Genomic DNA, 12,136 nt, shown 5'->3' with positions numbered 1-12,136 from the left:
CAAGAGAATTAAAAAATAGGTGTTCAGGGGCGCCCACGTGGCTCAGTCGGTTAGGTGTCGGGCTCTTGATCTCAGCTCAGGTCTTAATCTCAGGGTCACGAGTTCAAGCCCTGAGCTGGGCCCCACGCTTGGTGTGGAGCCTACTTAAGAGCAAAACGAAGCAAAAGCAGGTATTCAAACAAACACCTGTGCACACGTGTTCACGGCAGCACCGATCACAGTCCCAAGAAACAACCCAAGTGGCCATCAGTGGACGCACAGATAAACAAAACGTGGTCCATCCATGCAACGGGTTATTTCTCAGCCAAGAAAAGGAATGAAGCCCTGATTCACACTACAACACGGATGAGCCTGCGAACCTTTATGCTGAGGAAAGAAGCCAGACACAAAAGGCTGGGCCTCAGAGGTTAAGTAGGAGTCTGTGTGGTGAACCGTATCAGAAAACGACGGTATTCCAGGGCAAGGGAATGGCATGTGCAAAGGCCCGGTGGGGGGGAGAGGCTAGGAGTTCAGGGCCGTTCTCATATGCTCCTGAATATTGTGTTCTTTTTTCCCCCCGCTCTGGAATGTTGGGGGTGGGGGGGGCATATTCCTCATCTGCTGTCCTCCCCCACCCCCAGTCATGCTCAGAGGCTGAGGGGACATCTCGCCTTCTGTATACATGTTGTCTGATCCCACGTATACGAAATGTCCAGATCAGGCAAATCCATGGAGACAGAAAGCAGATTAGCAGGTTCTAGGAGCTGGGGGAGTAGGGAGTGACTGCTGATGGGAACGAGGTGTCCTTTGGGGGGGCGGATAGAATTGTTCTGGAACTGTTTAGAGAGGCTGGTTACCCAACATTGTGGATGCACTAAATGTTACTGAATTTGTACCCTTGAAAATGGTGAATTTTGTGTTATGTGACCCGATCCTCAGTTTCAAAAACAACTTAGTTGTGTCCGAGTCAGTGATGTGGAAACCCTTGGATGCTGCGCTGGTTCGCTGGGACCGGGGTTAGAAGAAGGATCTGGAACAAGGAGGAGCCCGAGGCACGAGTCCTCGCTCTCGGGCACCCAGAGAGCGCTACCGCCACACTGGACCCACCTGTGGGCGATGGCCAGGAGCGTGAAGCCGTCCACAGGCCGCCGGGCCAAGCAGTGGTCCAGATCCCGGCGAAGCCTCACCCAGAGCAGCGGTGGAAAACGCAGCAGCTCCTTGCTGGGCGGGGTCCAGTCCCGGTAGACGACCTGCAGGGCCTCGTCATCCAAGGACAGGACGTCCTTCAGCTCTGCCTCTGAGAGCCCATGCCTGCGGGGAGGAGGGACGGGCACTGGAACACGCTGTCTCCTGTGGCTGGGGGACACAGCAGCCCAGAGAGGGAGAGAGACGTGGCCAGCTGTCTGCACAACATCCTGCCTGCCCCAAAAAGGTTCGCTCTGAGGGACGGCATTTGGACGATGCCTAACAGGTACCGGTGCCCAGGTACAGCCGTGCCCATCGCAGAAGACCTTCCTGATCTTTCCTTCTGCACACACACCTGACAGAGCCACGGACCAGGCTCTCCCCAGCCTCAGATGAGTCAGGCAGCATAGGGAGGGAGACGGCAGGTGATTTAGAAAAGCAACGCAGGCACCACATGTGCCCACGCCAGCCCTGCCTGTGTTTCCTGGCCCGAGAAAGGACAGAGCGAGAGGAAGGAAGCGGCCCTAAAGGGGGTGGGTGATGAAGTTTTGGTGCTGGACCCGAAGGACTTCCTGACGCCTGAGAGCATCAGGCCGGAAGAGCTGGAGACTGGCCTGCACGCTTCTTCTGGGAGGGCAACAGGGTTCCCCTTAGAGCAAGGGAAAGAGGCAGGCTGGCTTCTGGGTGCACCTTGTGGGGTACACACACCTCGTGTGTGAGTGCGGGTTTAGTTCTCTGATGTGGATTGGAAGTCTTCTTGGCTCTCTTTTTTTTTTTTAATTTTTGTAATGTTTATTTTTATTTATTTTTTTTTTTTGAAACAATGGCTTTATTTTTTTTTTTAATTTTTTTTCAACGTTTTTTTCTTTATTTATTTTTGGGACAGAGAGAGACAGAGCATGAACGGGGGAGGGGCAGAGAGAGAGGGAGACACAGAATCGGAAACAGGCTCCAGGCTCCGAGCCATCAGCCCAGAGCCCGACGCGGGGCTCGAACTCACAGACCGCGAGATCATGACCTGGCTGAAGTCGGATGCTTAACCGACTGCGCCACCCAGGCGCCCCTGTAATGTTTATTTTTATTTTTGAGAGAGAGAGACAGACAGAGCACGAGTGGGGGAGGGACAGAGAGAGAGAGGGAGACACAGAATCGGAAGCAGGCTCCAGGCTCTGAGCCGTCAGCACAGAGCCCGACGTGGGGCTCGAACTCACGGACCGTTAGATCATCACCTGAGCCGAAGTCGCATGCTCAACCGACTGAGCCACCCACGCGCCCCGAAGCCTTCCTTTCGATCAGAACACCTGCCACATTCTTCATATGTATAGACACCTGCTCACGTAGCGTTCTCTAGTATACGACAAGGTGAGGCGTCCCCTAAGCTCTCTTCTGTGAGCACAATCATCTTTGACGATCACAGCTGTAATGTCCCTGGGGCTCGACTCCACATTCCCCCTGCAGGTGAAGCCATGCCACCCACCCCCCCCAACCTGCTTTCTTCCCTTGACAGTTTTCTCCAAACCAGAATTCCGGGGAACCACACCCGGGGTGGGGGGGGAGGGGCCGTCCTCTTGATAGCACCCCTCCCGTGGCTCCTCCTGAAAACCCCCTCCTTCAGGGTAGAAGCTTCTTTCCCATTCTTTGACACACCCTCAGTACAAATCAAGCTTGGGTCCCCACCTTTCAGGCTCGAGTTGGATGGCTCGTCTTCTCATTCCCAGAGCCAGGTGGGAAATAACAGGAAAAGAGCACAGAGAGGTTGGGTAACACCGATTGCCAGGAAGAGAATAGCCCAACCCATGTCACATGAAATAGAGCAGTAAGTGGGGTCTGGGAGCAGGCGGGTCCCTCTGAGAAGGCGCCATTGGAGCTGGGGTCGGGTGGCAGGGAAGGGGCCGGCGTGAGATCTGGGGCGGGGGGGGTGGAAGGCAGCCAGATCCAGCAGGCCTTGGCAAGGAGTTTGGATACTTTCCTCAAAGCCAGGGGAAGTCCTTGGAAGAGTTAATCGGGGCAGAAACGGAATCAGATTTATGGTTTTCAAATCTCACTCCAGACAGGTGTTCAAACCACAACTTGCACACGCCTGTTCAGATCAGCCTGGTTCACGACAGCCAGAAGGCGGAAACGGTCCAGATATCCTTGAACGGACGAGCGGATGAACAAAATGTGGTTGCTGTGGACGGGGGACGTGTCTCTAGGACAAATCCATATGTTGAGGTCCTAATCCCCCAAGGTGATGGTATTAGGGAGCAGGGCATTTGGGAGGTGATTGGGTCATGAACGTGGAACCCCATGAACGGGGTTAATGCTCCTGAGAGCTCCCTTATCCCTTGCCATGTGAGGACACAGCCAGAAGATGAACCAGGGAGAGAGCTCTCAGCAGACACCGTACCTGCCAGCACCTTAACCTTGGACTCTCCAGCCTCCAGAACTGTGAGAAATAAATTTAGAAGCCCCCCCCAACTCTAGGGGTGCCTGGGTGGCTCAGTCAGTTGAGCGTTTGACCCTTGACTTCTTTGGTTTTTAGAGGATCTTGAGGTTTGTGGGCTCGAGCCCCGCATCGGGCTCTGTGCAGATAGCGTGGAGCCTGCTTGGGATTCTCTCTCCTCCCCCTCCTCAAAAATAAATAAACATTAAAAAAAGCAGCCTCCCGTTCTATGGTATTTTTTGTTACAGCAACCCTGAGACAAGGTTGTATCCACGCAATAGAATATTCTTCGGCCACGTGAAGAAACAGAGCCCTGCACGTGCTACAGCACAGATGAACTTTGGAAACAGAACCCTAAGGGAAAGAAATCGGTCACAAAAAACCACCTATCTTATGATCGCGTCTCCTTGAAACGTCAGAGGAAGATGGGTAGATGGAGGAGATTTGTTTTTAAGTTTGTTTATTTTGAGAGAGAGAGAGAGAGAGAGAGAGAGAGAGAACAAGTGGGGGAGGGGCAGAGAGAGGGAGAGCGAGAATCCCAAGCAGGCTCCGCAGAGCTTGACGAGGGGCTCCAACTCACAAACCTCGAGATCATGACCTGAGCCCAAACCAACGAAATCAAGAGTCGGATGCTTAGCTGACTGAGCCACTCAGGTGCTCTGAGACGAGTTTATATATATATGTACATACATATATATAGAAAAAGAGAACGAGAGATGATAGATAGATAGATAGATAGATAGATAGATAGATAGGAAGATACATAGGTGGCTGGAGGGGAGCCTGGGTGGCTCAGTCGGTTGAGCATCTGACTATTGATTTCAGCTTAGGTCGTGATCTTATGGTCGTGGGATCGAGTCCCACGTTGGGCTCTGGGTTGACAGCGTGGAGCTTGCATGGGATTCTCTCTCTCCCTCTCCCTCTCCCCCTCTCCTGCTCTCTCTCTCTCCCTCTCAAAAAAAAAAAAACATTAAAAACAAGAGAGACAGATGGAAACAGACAGCAGACAGGGTCTCTCTCATGCTAAGGCAGGGTTTCTCGCCCCGTCACTGCTGACACCGAGGGCTCCATCATCGTCTGCCGTGGGGACCGTCCTGTGCACTGCAGGGTGCTGAGTGGCATCCCTGGTCTCCACTCACTCGATGCCAGTAGCTCCCCCTGCCAAGTTATGACAACCAGAAATGTCCCTGCACATGGCCCAGTGTCCCTTGGGGGCAGAATCTCCCCAGAATCTCCACTGGTCTAGAAGGACTCAGCTCTGCTCCAAGGGCCAGGCTCTCAACCATCACAGCACACTGGCCTGTTTTCATGCAGTGAGAGGTCCCGAAATCACAGCCCCGGCAGGCACCCTCCCTCCATAAACCTCCTGCCCCTGGGACGGCAGGTCCTACACCCCACGGGGCTTTGCTAATTAGGCCAGACGTGGGGCCAAGCAGGCCGATTATTTCTGTCTCCCCAGATTTTGGAATCAGGACTCCAGAAGGAGCCAGTATGATGCTGCCTGTTCTCTAAGATGGGAGCTAATGATGCCAATGGAAGCTTGAGGCAAGCGAAAGTTCTGGGGAGGGGGCGGGGTGGGGGGGAGAAGGACAAAGGAAGAGTCCAGAAGAGAAGCCAATGGGCAGAGAAGACCCAGAGGTCCGTTCTGCCTTTCATGGCTTTCTGGTTCCCATGACAACCCACCTCCTCCGTGTAGACTGCTGTGTCAGGTTGGCCTGGTGGCCCACCACTTATTTCTGGAACATTCCCCAGTCTGTCTTTGTACTCTTATAGAAGCAGGCCCAGCCTCCACTCTGCCTGGGGGGGGGGGGGAGGGTGGCAAGCACCCGTCACAAAATCTGGGGTGTGACATGAAAGCTGGGATTTGTCCCACTGGAGTTGGAAATTGGGTGGCCCTGGATTCCCTGAGCTCTTCCCGTGGCCTTATAAAGCCCTATTTCTTACACACTAGCAAGAGTGGGATTCTGTGCCTGGCAAAGAAACGAGCAGACCCTCACTGGTCTGATCACTGCCATCTTGACTGATTTGGGGCAAAGGGCAAACAAAGGTCTAGAAGAAAACATTGCCCAGGAAACTGGAGAGGGGAGACCTCTCTGTCCGGCACTTCTGACGGTGGGCTTGAGTGTTTCCGACGGCCGTTTGCATCAAGGCAAAGCTTTCTGCTTGTGGGTCTGCCAGCTGGCCTCTGTTCTACTCTCCTGGGGGCTGGAGTCTGGCTGCTGGGTGCGTGTGACAGACGTACTCCTCTGTCCTGCTCTTGACCATCATGACATCACAGTGTGCAGCCCTGAGACTTTCCGCCTTTAAGCATTCTGTCCTTCAAACTCTACAAACACACTGAATTGGATTTTCCTATTTGCTTTCTTGTGGATTCCCATGCCACAAGCTTGGGATTAAGGGTAGATGCATGCTGGTAGTCAATCCCTCAGAGCATCTGGCTGTAAAAAGGTTTTTCTGAGATCTCCCCATGTATTGCTTATTAAATACAGAGAGGAGCTTGCAAATTTACAATGGGAAAGATAATCCGTGCCCAAGAAGGGCTGAGTATCTCTCAGGTTGAACCTGAATGTAATCACGAGGAAACATCAGACCAAGCCAGGTGGAGGAACACGCTACAAACTGCCCCAGCTCAGGTGTGGTCCCTGGACCAGCAGCTTCAGCGTCGCCAGGGAGAAACACAGGATTCCAGGCCCCACCCCAGACCTGCTATATCAAATTCTTGCTGCGAAAACAAGGACCGAGGTGCCTATCCCCCATTGAGGGTGGAGGAGCGCTGATCTACAAAACAACTGACCTGGACTCTTCAAAAGGACAAAGACTGATGGTGGAATGTTCCAAATTAAAGGAGACCAAAGAATCTTGACGACTAAGTGCGACACAGGATCCTGGTTGGGATCCTGGATTGGGGACAAAGGGGGGGAGAGCTATAGAGGACATTTTTTAGACAGTTGGCAAATTTTCATTATAAACTGTGTATTAAATAATATAATTGCATCTATGATACACTTCCTGAATCTTGTAATTGTCCTGTGGTGACGTGGGGTTCTGGCTGTCCTTGTTCTTAAGAAATACGTGAAATATTTAAGGGTAAAGGGATATTATGCCTGTAATGAATTCTCAAATGGCCCAGGGAAAAAACTCTGTGTGTGTGTGGGTGTATATGTGTGTAGATAGATAGATACAGAGATAGATAGATACGGAGATAGATACTAAGTTAGATACTGAGATAGATAGATAGGTAGATATAATAGATAGATAGATAGATAGATAGATAGATAGATAGGGAGATAGACACATGGATAGATAGATAGATAGACACATGAGGGATGGATAGATAGATGCACGGAGGGATAGATAGATAGATAGATAGGTAGATGATAGATAGACGTACGGATAGATAGATAGATAGATGCATAGATAGATGCATGGATAGATAGATAGATAGATAGATAGATAGATAGATAGATAGATGCATTGCATGGATAGATAGATACATGGATAGATAGATAGATAGATAGACACATGGATGGATAGATAGACACACGGACGGATGGATAGATAGATAGACGCATGGATAGATAGATAGATAGATAGATAGATAGATAGATAGATAGATAGATGTTAGATGCCTGGATGGATGGATAGATAGATAGACACACATGGATAGATAGATAGATAGATAGATAGATAGATGCATGGATAGATAGGTAGGTAGATAGATAGATAGATAGATAGATGACACATGGACGGATAGATAGATAGATAGACACATGGACGGATAGATAGACACATGGACGGATAGATAGATGATAGATAGATAGATACATGGACAGATAGATAGATGCATGGACGGATAGATAGATGATAGAGAGATAGATAGATAGACACATGGACGGATAGATAGATGATAGATAGATAGACGCATGGACGGATGGATGGATAGATAGATAGATAGATGCATTGCATGGATAGATAGATACATGGATGGATAGATAGACACATGAACGGATAGATAGATGATAGATAGATAGATAGATACATGGACGGATAGATAGACGCATGGACGGATAGATAGATGATAGATAGATAGATAGACACATGGACGGATAGATAGATAGATGATAGATAGACGCATGGATGGATGGATGGATGGATAGATAGATGCATTGCATGGATAGATACATGGATGGATAGATAGATAGATAGATAGATAGATAGATAGACAGACACTTGGACGGATAGATAGACACATGGATGGATGGATAGATAGATAGATGCATGGATAGATAGATAGATAGACACATGGACGGATAGATAGATAGACACATGGACGGATAGACAGACACATGGATGGATAGATAGACACATGGACGGATAGATAGATGATAGATAGATAGACAGACAAACACATGGACAGATAGATAGACACATGGACAGATAGACACATGGACAGATAGATAGATAGATGATAGATAGATAGTAAGCTAGAGGAAGAGAGGAAGGGAGACAGGGAGAGAGAAAGCTGATGTGGCAAATCTGTGATTCTGGGGGAAGGGCATACAGCAGTAGTTCTCAACTAGGGCCTATTCTGCCTGCAGGGGACTCTTGGCAATACTCTGAGACATTTTTGGTTGTCACAGCTGGGGGGCACTACTAGTATCCAAGGTCAAGGCCAGGAATGCTGCGCCGCTTCCTATGGTGTATAGGACGGCCCCCACATACCGATGATGCAGCCCCAAATATCAGCAGTGCCAAGACTGAGAAACCCTGATGTGTGGGCATTTTTTGCACTGTTTTGTACTACGGGAATTTCTCTACCAGTCTATAATTTCAACGTATTTCAAAGTAAAAACGTACAAAAGAAATACCATAGGCAGATCCATGGAGACAGGAAGCAGGTAGGTGGCTGCCAGGGGCTGGGGCTGGGGAGTGACCGCTAATGGGGGTGGGGTTTCCCTTTGAGGTGGTGGGAATGTTCTGGAGATGGATAGTGGTCGCACCACACTGTGAATGTCCTAAATGCCACTGGACTCTTGTACACGTTACAAGAGTGAACTTTAGGGGCCCCTCAGTGGCTCCACTGGTTGAGTGTCCAACTCTTGGTTTCGGCTCAAGTCATGATCTCACAGTTGGTGAGTTCGAGCCCCACATTGGGGTCTATGCTGGCAGCACAGAGCCTGCTTGGGATTCTCTCTTTCCCTCTTTCTCTCTGCCCCTCCCTCCCTCACTCGTGTGTATGCATATGCTCTCTCTCTCTCTCTCTCAAAATAAATAAACTAAAAAAACCCCAAAAACCTGTGAACATTTTAATACATGAATTGCGCTGGGTTGAAGAGTGTCCCCAAGTTCATGCCCACCTAGAGCCCGTGAACAGGACCTTATTTGAAAACAGTCTGTAGAGAAGGAATGAACATACAGTGCGGTCGTACGAGATCAGAGTGGGCCCTGAGCCCGTGAGTGGTGTCCTTACAGGAAGAGGAAAAGTCACACAGAAAGACACCCAGGGAGGAGGCCCCGAGAAGGCGGAGGCAGAGGTTGGCACGATGCGTCTACAGGCCACGGCTTGCTGGCAACACCAGGCACTAAGAGAAGAGCCCAGAACGGATTCTCCCCTGGTGCCCTCAGAGGGGGCGCGGCCCTGCTGACGCCTGGACTTCACACTCTGGCCTCTGGAACTGTGCGGGAGCAAATCTCTGTTCTAAGCCATCAGAAGCCATGCATTCTGTGTCAATAACTAAACAAAGGCGTAAACAACAGAGACTTACCGGGAAGACGCGATGTAGCCCAGCACGTGGGCCACCAGGACCTGCCCGTGTGTCTGCTCCAGGCGGGCACACAGTTGGTGCATGGCTTCCTTGGCAGTGGAGGCCAGGGGGGCAGGTATGGTGAAGGAGGCCCATTTCCGGGCCTCCTCGAAGGCCAGCCTCAGCCGCCCCGGGTGCCCGCACTCTGGGAGGCTGGCCCAGAGCAGTTCCCTCTGCCCTGGGCTCAGCGTCCTCCTGGAGGCGGCCAGCAGGAGCTGGATCATCTCTTGCCCTTGGTTTCCGGAGAGGGGTTTCACCTCCCAGTAGGCCTCCGGGTCCGTCAGCGTCTGTCGCACGGTGTCTAGAATCCCCCGCCGCCCTGAGCAGGCTGAGAGGATAAGGTGGATCCTCGGGGGGCATTTGGGAGGCAGCCAGGGGACCCTCCGGGCGCGGCAGATGGAATGCACATCGTCCATGGAATCCAACAGGATCACAAGGGACTCGAAGTTGCGGCAGGAGACGGTGTGGAGGAGGGTGTGGAAAAACTGGACCACCCTGGCGTGGGCCTCCAGGACCTGGGCAGGGGGCAGGGGCAACCCGTAGGCCAGGCACACCTGGGCGCAGATGCTCTGGAGCAGGCCTCGGGCGTCGGAGCTCATCTGTGACGCTCCCAGAAGCCGCAGGACGGTCACTGTCTTGCGGCCAAGCAGGCCTGGCATTTGTTCCGCCAGTTTGCACATCAGAGCTGTCTTTCCGACGCCTGGGGGTCCAAAGAGCACCAGGGGAGAGTGGGGGTGGCTGTCGCTCTGCTGAAGCCGCTGCCCCAGCTGGGCCAGGAGCTCCTGGCGCCCACAGAAAGTCCGATTGGCCTCGGCACTCAGCCCCAGGTGGTGGCGGATCTCCTGGTAGAGCCACGCCAACTCCTGCCTGCCCGCCTCCAGCTCCTGGAGGTGCTCCAGGACCTGGTGGCTAGCCCTGGCCGCAAACTGCTCGCCCAGCTCCCTCAGGTACCGAGCATGAGCCTTGTTTTTAGGGTTCACCAGGTCTCGGCTCCACGGCAGGTGGTGAGCCCTGAGAACTCCCGGTTGCACGTCGGCAATGCGTCCTTTGAGGCCACGGAGAAGGTTCTGGGCGTCTGTGTCCAGGCAGCCATCTGGGAGCCGGTCCACCATCTTGAGGGCGCAGTCTTCCAGGATGTGTTTGTTGAGGTCTTGGATCTCTCTCAAGAAGATGGTTGCCCCCCGGTCTCCATCCGTCAAGCTCAACAGGCCCCGGTCTATCTCCCACTCGATGACTGAAAAAGCGGGGGAGATGGAAAGAGAGCATGGTCATCATTGTGCGATCAGCTGGCCTGAGTGGAGACACTTGAGAGACATATTCAGGGGGCACGGATATTGATTCTCACACTTAACGTGTGCCAGAGTCACCTGGCGTAACCATAGATAATATGGTTACTAATGCCCTCAAATGTGTTCCAATAAAACTTTATTTACAAAGACAAGCAGTGGGCCAAATTCGGCCAGAGGACTATAGTCTGCCAAAGTCTCCCGGGGGCTCAAAAAACCCATACGGCTGGGGTCTGCCTCCAGAAGTTCTGATTCAGCAGGTTCAGGTGGGGCCCACGAGCTCACATTTCCAAAAAGTTCCCAGGTGATGCTAAGACTGCTGGTCCGGGGCTCGCACCAAGAATAGTGCTGATTTAGTCGTTATTTTTGTTGTTGTTGTTTATTTATTTTTGAGAGAGAGAGAGGGCAGGAGCAGGGGAGGGGCAGAGAGAGGGAGACACAGAATCGGAAGCAGACTCCAGGCTCCGAGCTGTCAGCACAGAGCCCGATGTGGGGCTCAAACTCACAAACCATGAGATCGTGACCCGAGCTGAAGTCAGACACTTAACCGACTGAGCCACTCAGGTGTCCCTGATTTAGTCATTATTAATCAAAGAAACCTTGGTGTAGGCAGCACAGAGACCGTATGTGACCAGTGGCCCGACTATAAAACAATACCATCAAACTCAAAAAGTTAAATATGGGGTTTCTGTAGGAATCCCACTCCTGTGTAGAGACCCAAAAGAGCTGAAAACACAAACAGGCACATGTACACCCATGCTCACAGCAATATTATTCACAGTGGCCAAAAGGTGGAAACCACCCAAAGGCCCGTCAAATTGATGAATGGATAAACAAAGTGTGATCCATCCATACAATTGACTCTTACTCAGCCATGGAAAGGAATGAACCACTGATTCGGATGAACCTTGAAAACATCGTGTTGAGCAACAGAAGCCAGACGCAAAAGGCCACCTGTTGTGTAATCCCATTTAGATGAAACGTCCAGAACAGACAAATCCTGGAGACAGAAGGCAGACTGGTGGTTGCCGGGGGGGCTGGGGGAAGGGGATAGCGAGTGATCGTTAATGAATACGGAGTTTCTTTGGGGGTGATGGAAATGTTCTGGAACTAGACAGAGGTAGTGCTTGCACAATATTATGAAGGCACTGAATTGTTCATTTTAAAATGGTTAATTTCGGGGCGCCTGGGTGGCTCAGTCGGTTGAGCGGCCGACTTCGGCTCAGGTCACGATCTCGCGGTCCGTGAGTTCAAGCCCCGCGTCGGGCTCTGTGCTGACAGCTCGGAGCCTGGAGCCTGTTTCGGATTCTGTGTCTCCCTCTCTCTGACCCTCCCCCGTTCATGCTCTGTCTCTCTCTGTCTCAAAAATAAATAAACGTTAAAAAAAAAAATTAAAAAAAAATAAATAAAATGGTTAATTTCGTGCTACGTGACTTTCACGTCAATCAAAAGAATCC

The 12,136-nt window shown here is 51.4% G+C and overlaps 1 protein-coding gene and 1 non-coding gene across 2 annotated transcripts in view; one reads left to right on the top strand and one right to left on the bottom strand.

Moving 5' to 3' along the window:
- NWD1 (NACHT and WD repeat domain containing 1) overlaps nucleotides 1–10,586 on the bottom strand; it is a 48,348-nt gene extending 37,762 nt beyond the window's left edge. Inside the window, exons 1-2 of the mRNA XM_042928813.1 lie at nucleotides 9,355–10,586; nucleotides 1,087–1,290 (exon numbers count right to left, since the gene is read on the bottom strand). Of these exons, the coding sequence (XP_042784747.1) occupies nucleotides 1,087–1,290; nucleotides 9,355–10,505 (1,355 nt within the window). The 5' untranslated portion in view covers nucleotides 10,506–10,586. The remainder of the gene's footprint in view (nucleotides 1–1,086; nucleotides 1,291–9,354) is intronic.
- On the top strand, nucleotides 4,371–4,461 carry TRNAN-AUU. The gene is given in 2 exon segments: nucleotides 4,371–4,407; nucleotides 4,426–4,461. It is a non-coding gene; the product is annotated as a tRNA-Asn (tRNA).
- Nucleotides 10,587–12,136: the final 1,550 nt, after the last annotated feature.

This window comes from Panthera leo, chromosome A2 (assembly GCF_018350215.1).
Source record: "Panthera leo isolate Ple1 chromosome A2, P.leo_Ple1_pat1.1, whole genome shotgun sequence".
In the NCBI taxonomy this organism is placed as follows: domain Eukaryota; kingdom Metazoa; phylum Chordata; class Mammalia; order Carnivora; family Felidae; genus Panthera; species Panthera leo.
This window is presented reverse-complemented; position numbering and strand designations above follow the sequence as displayed.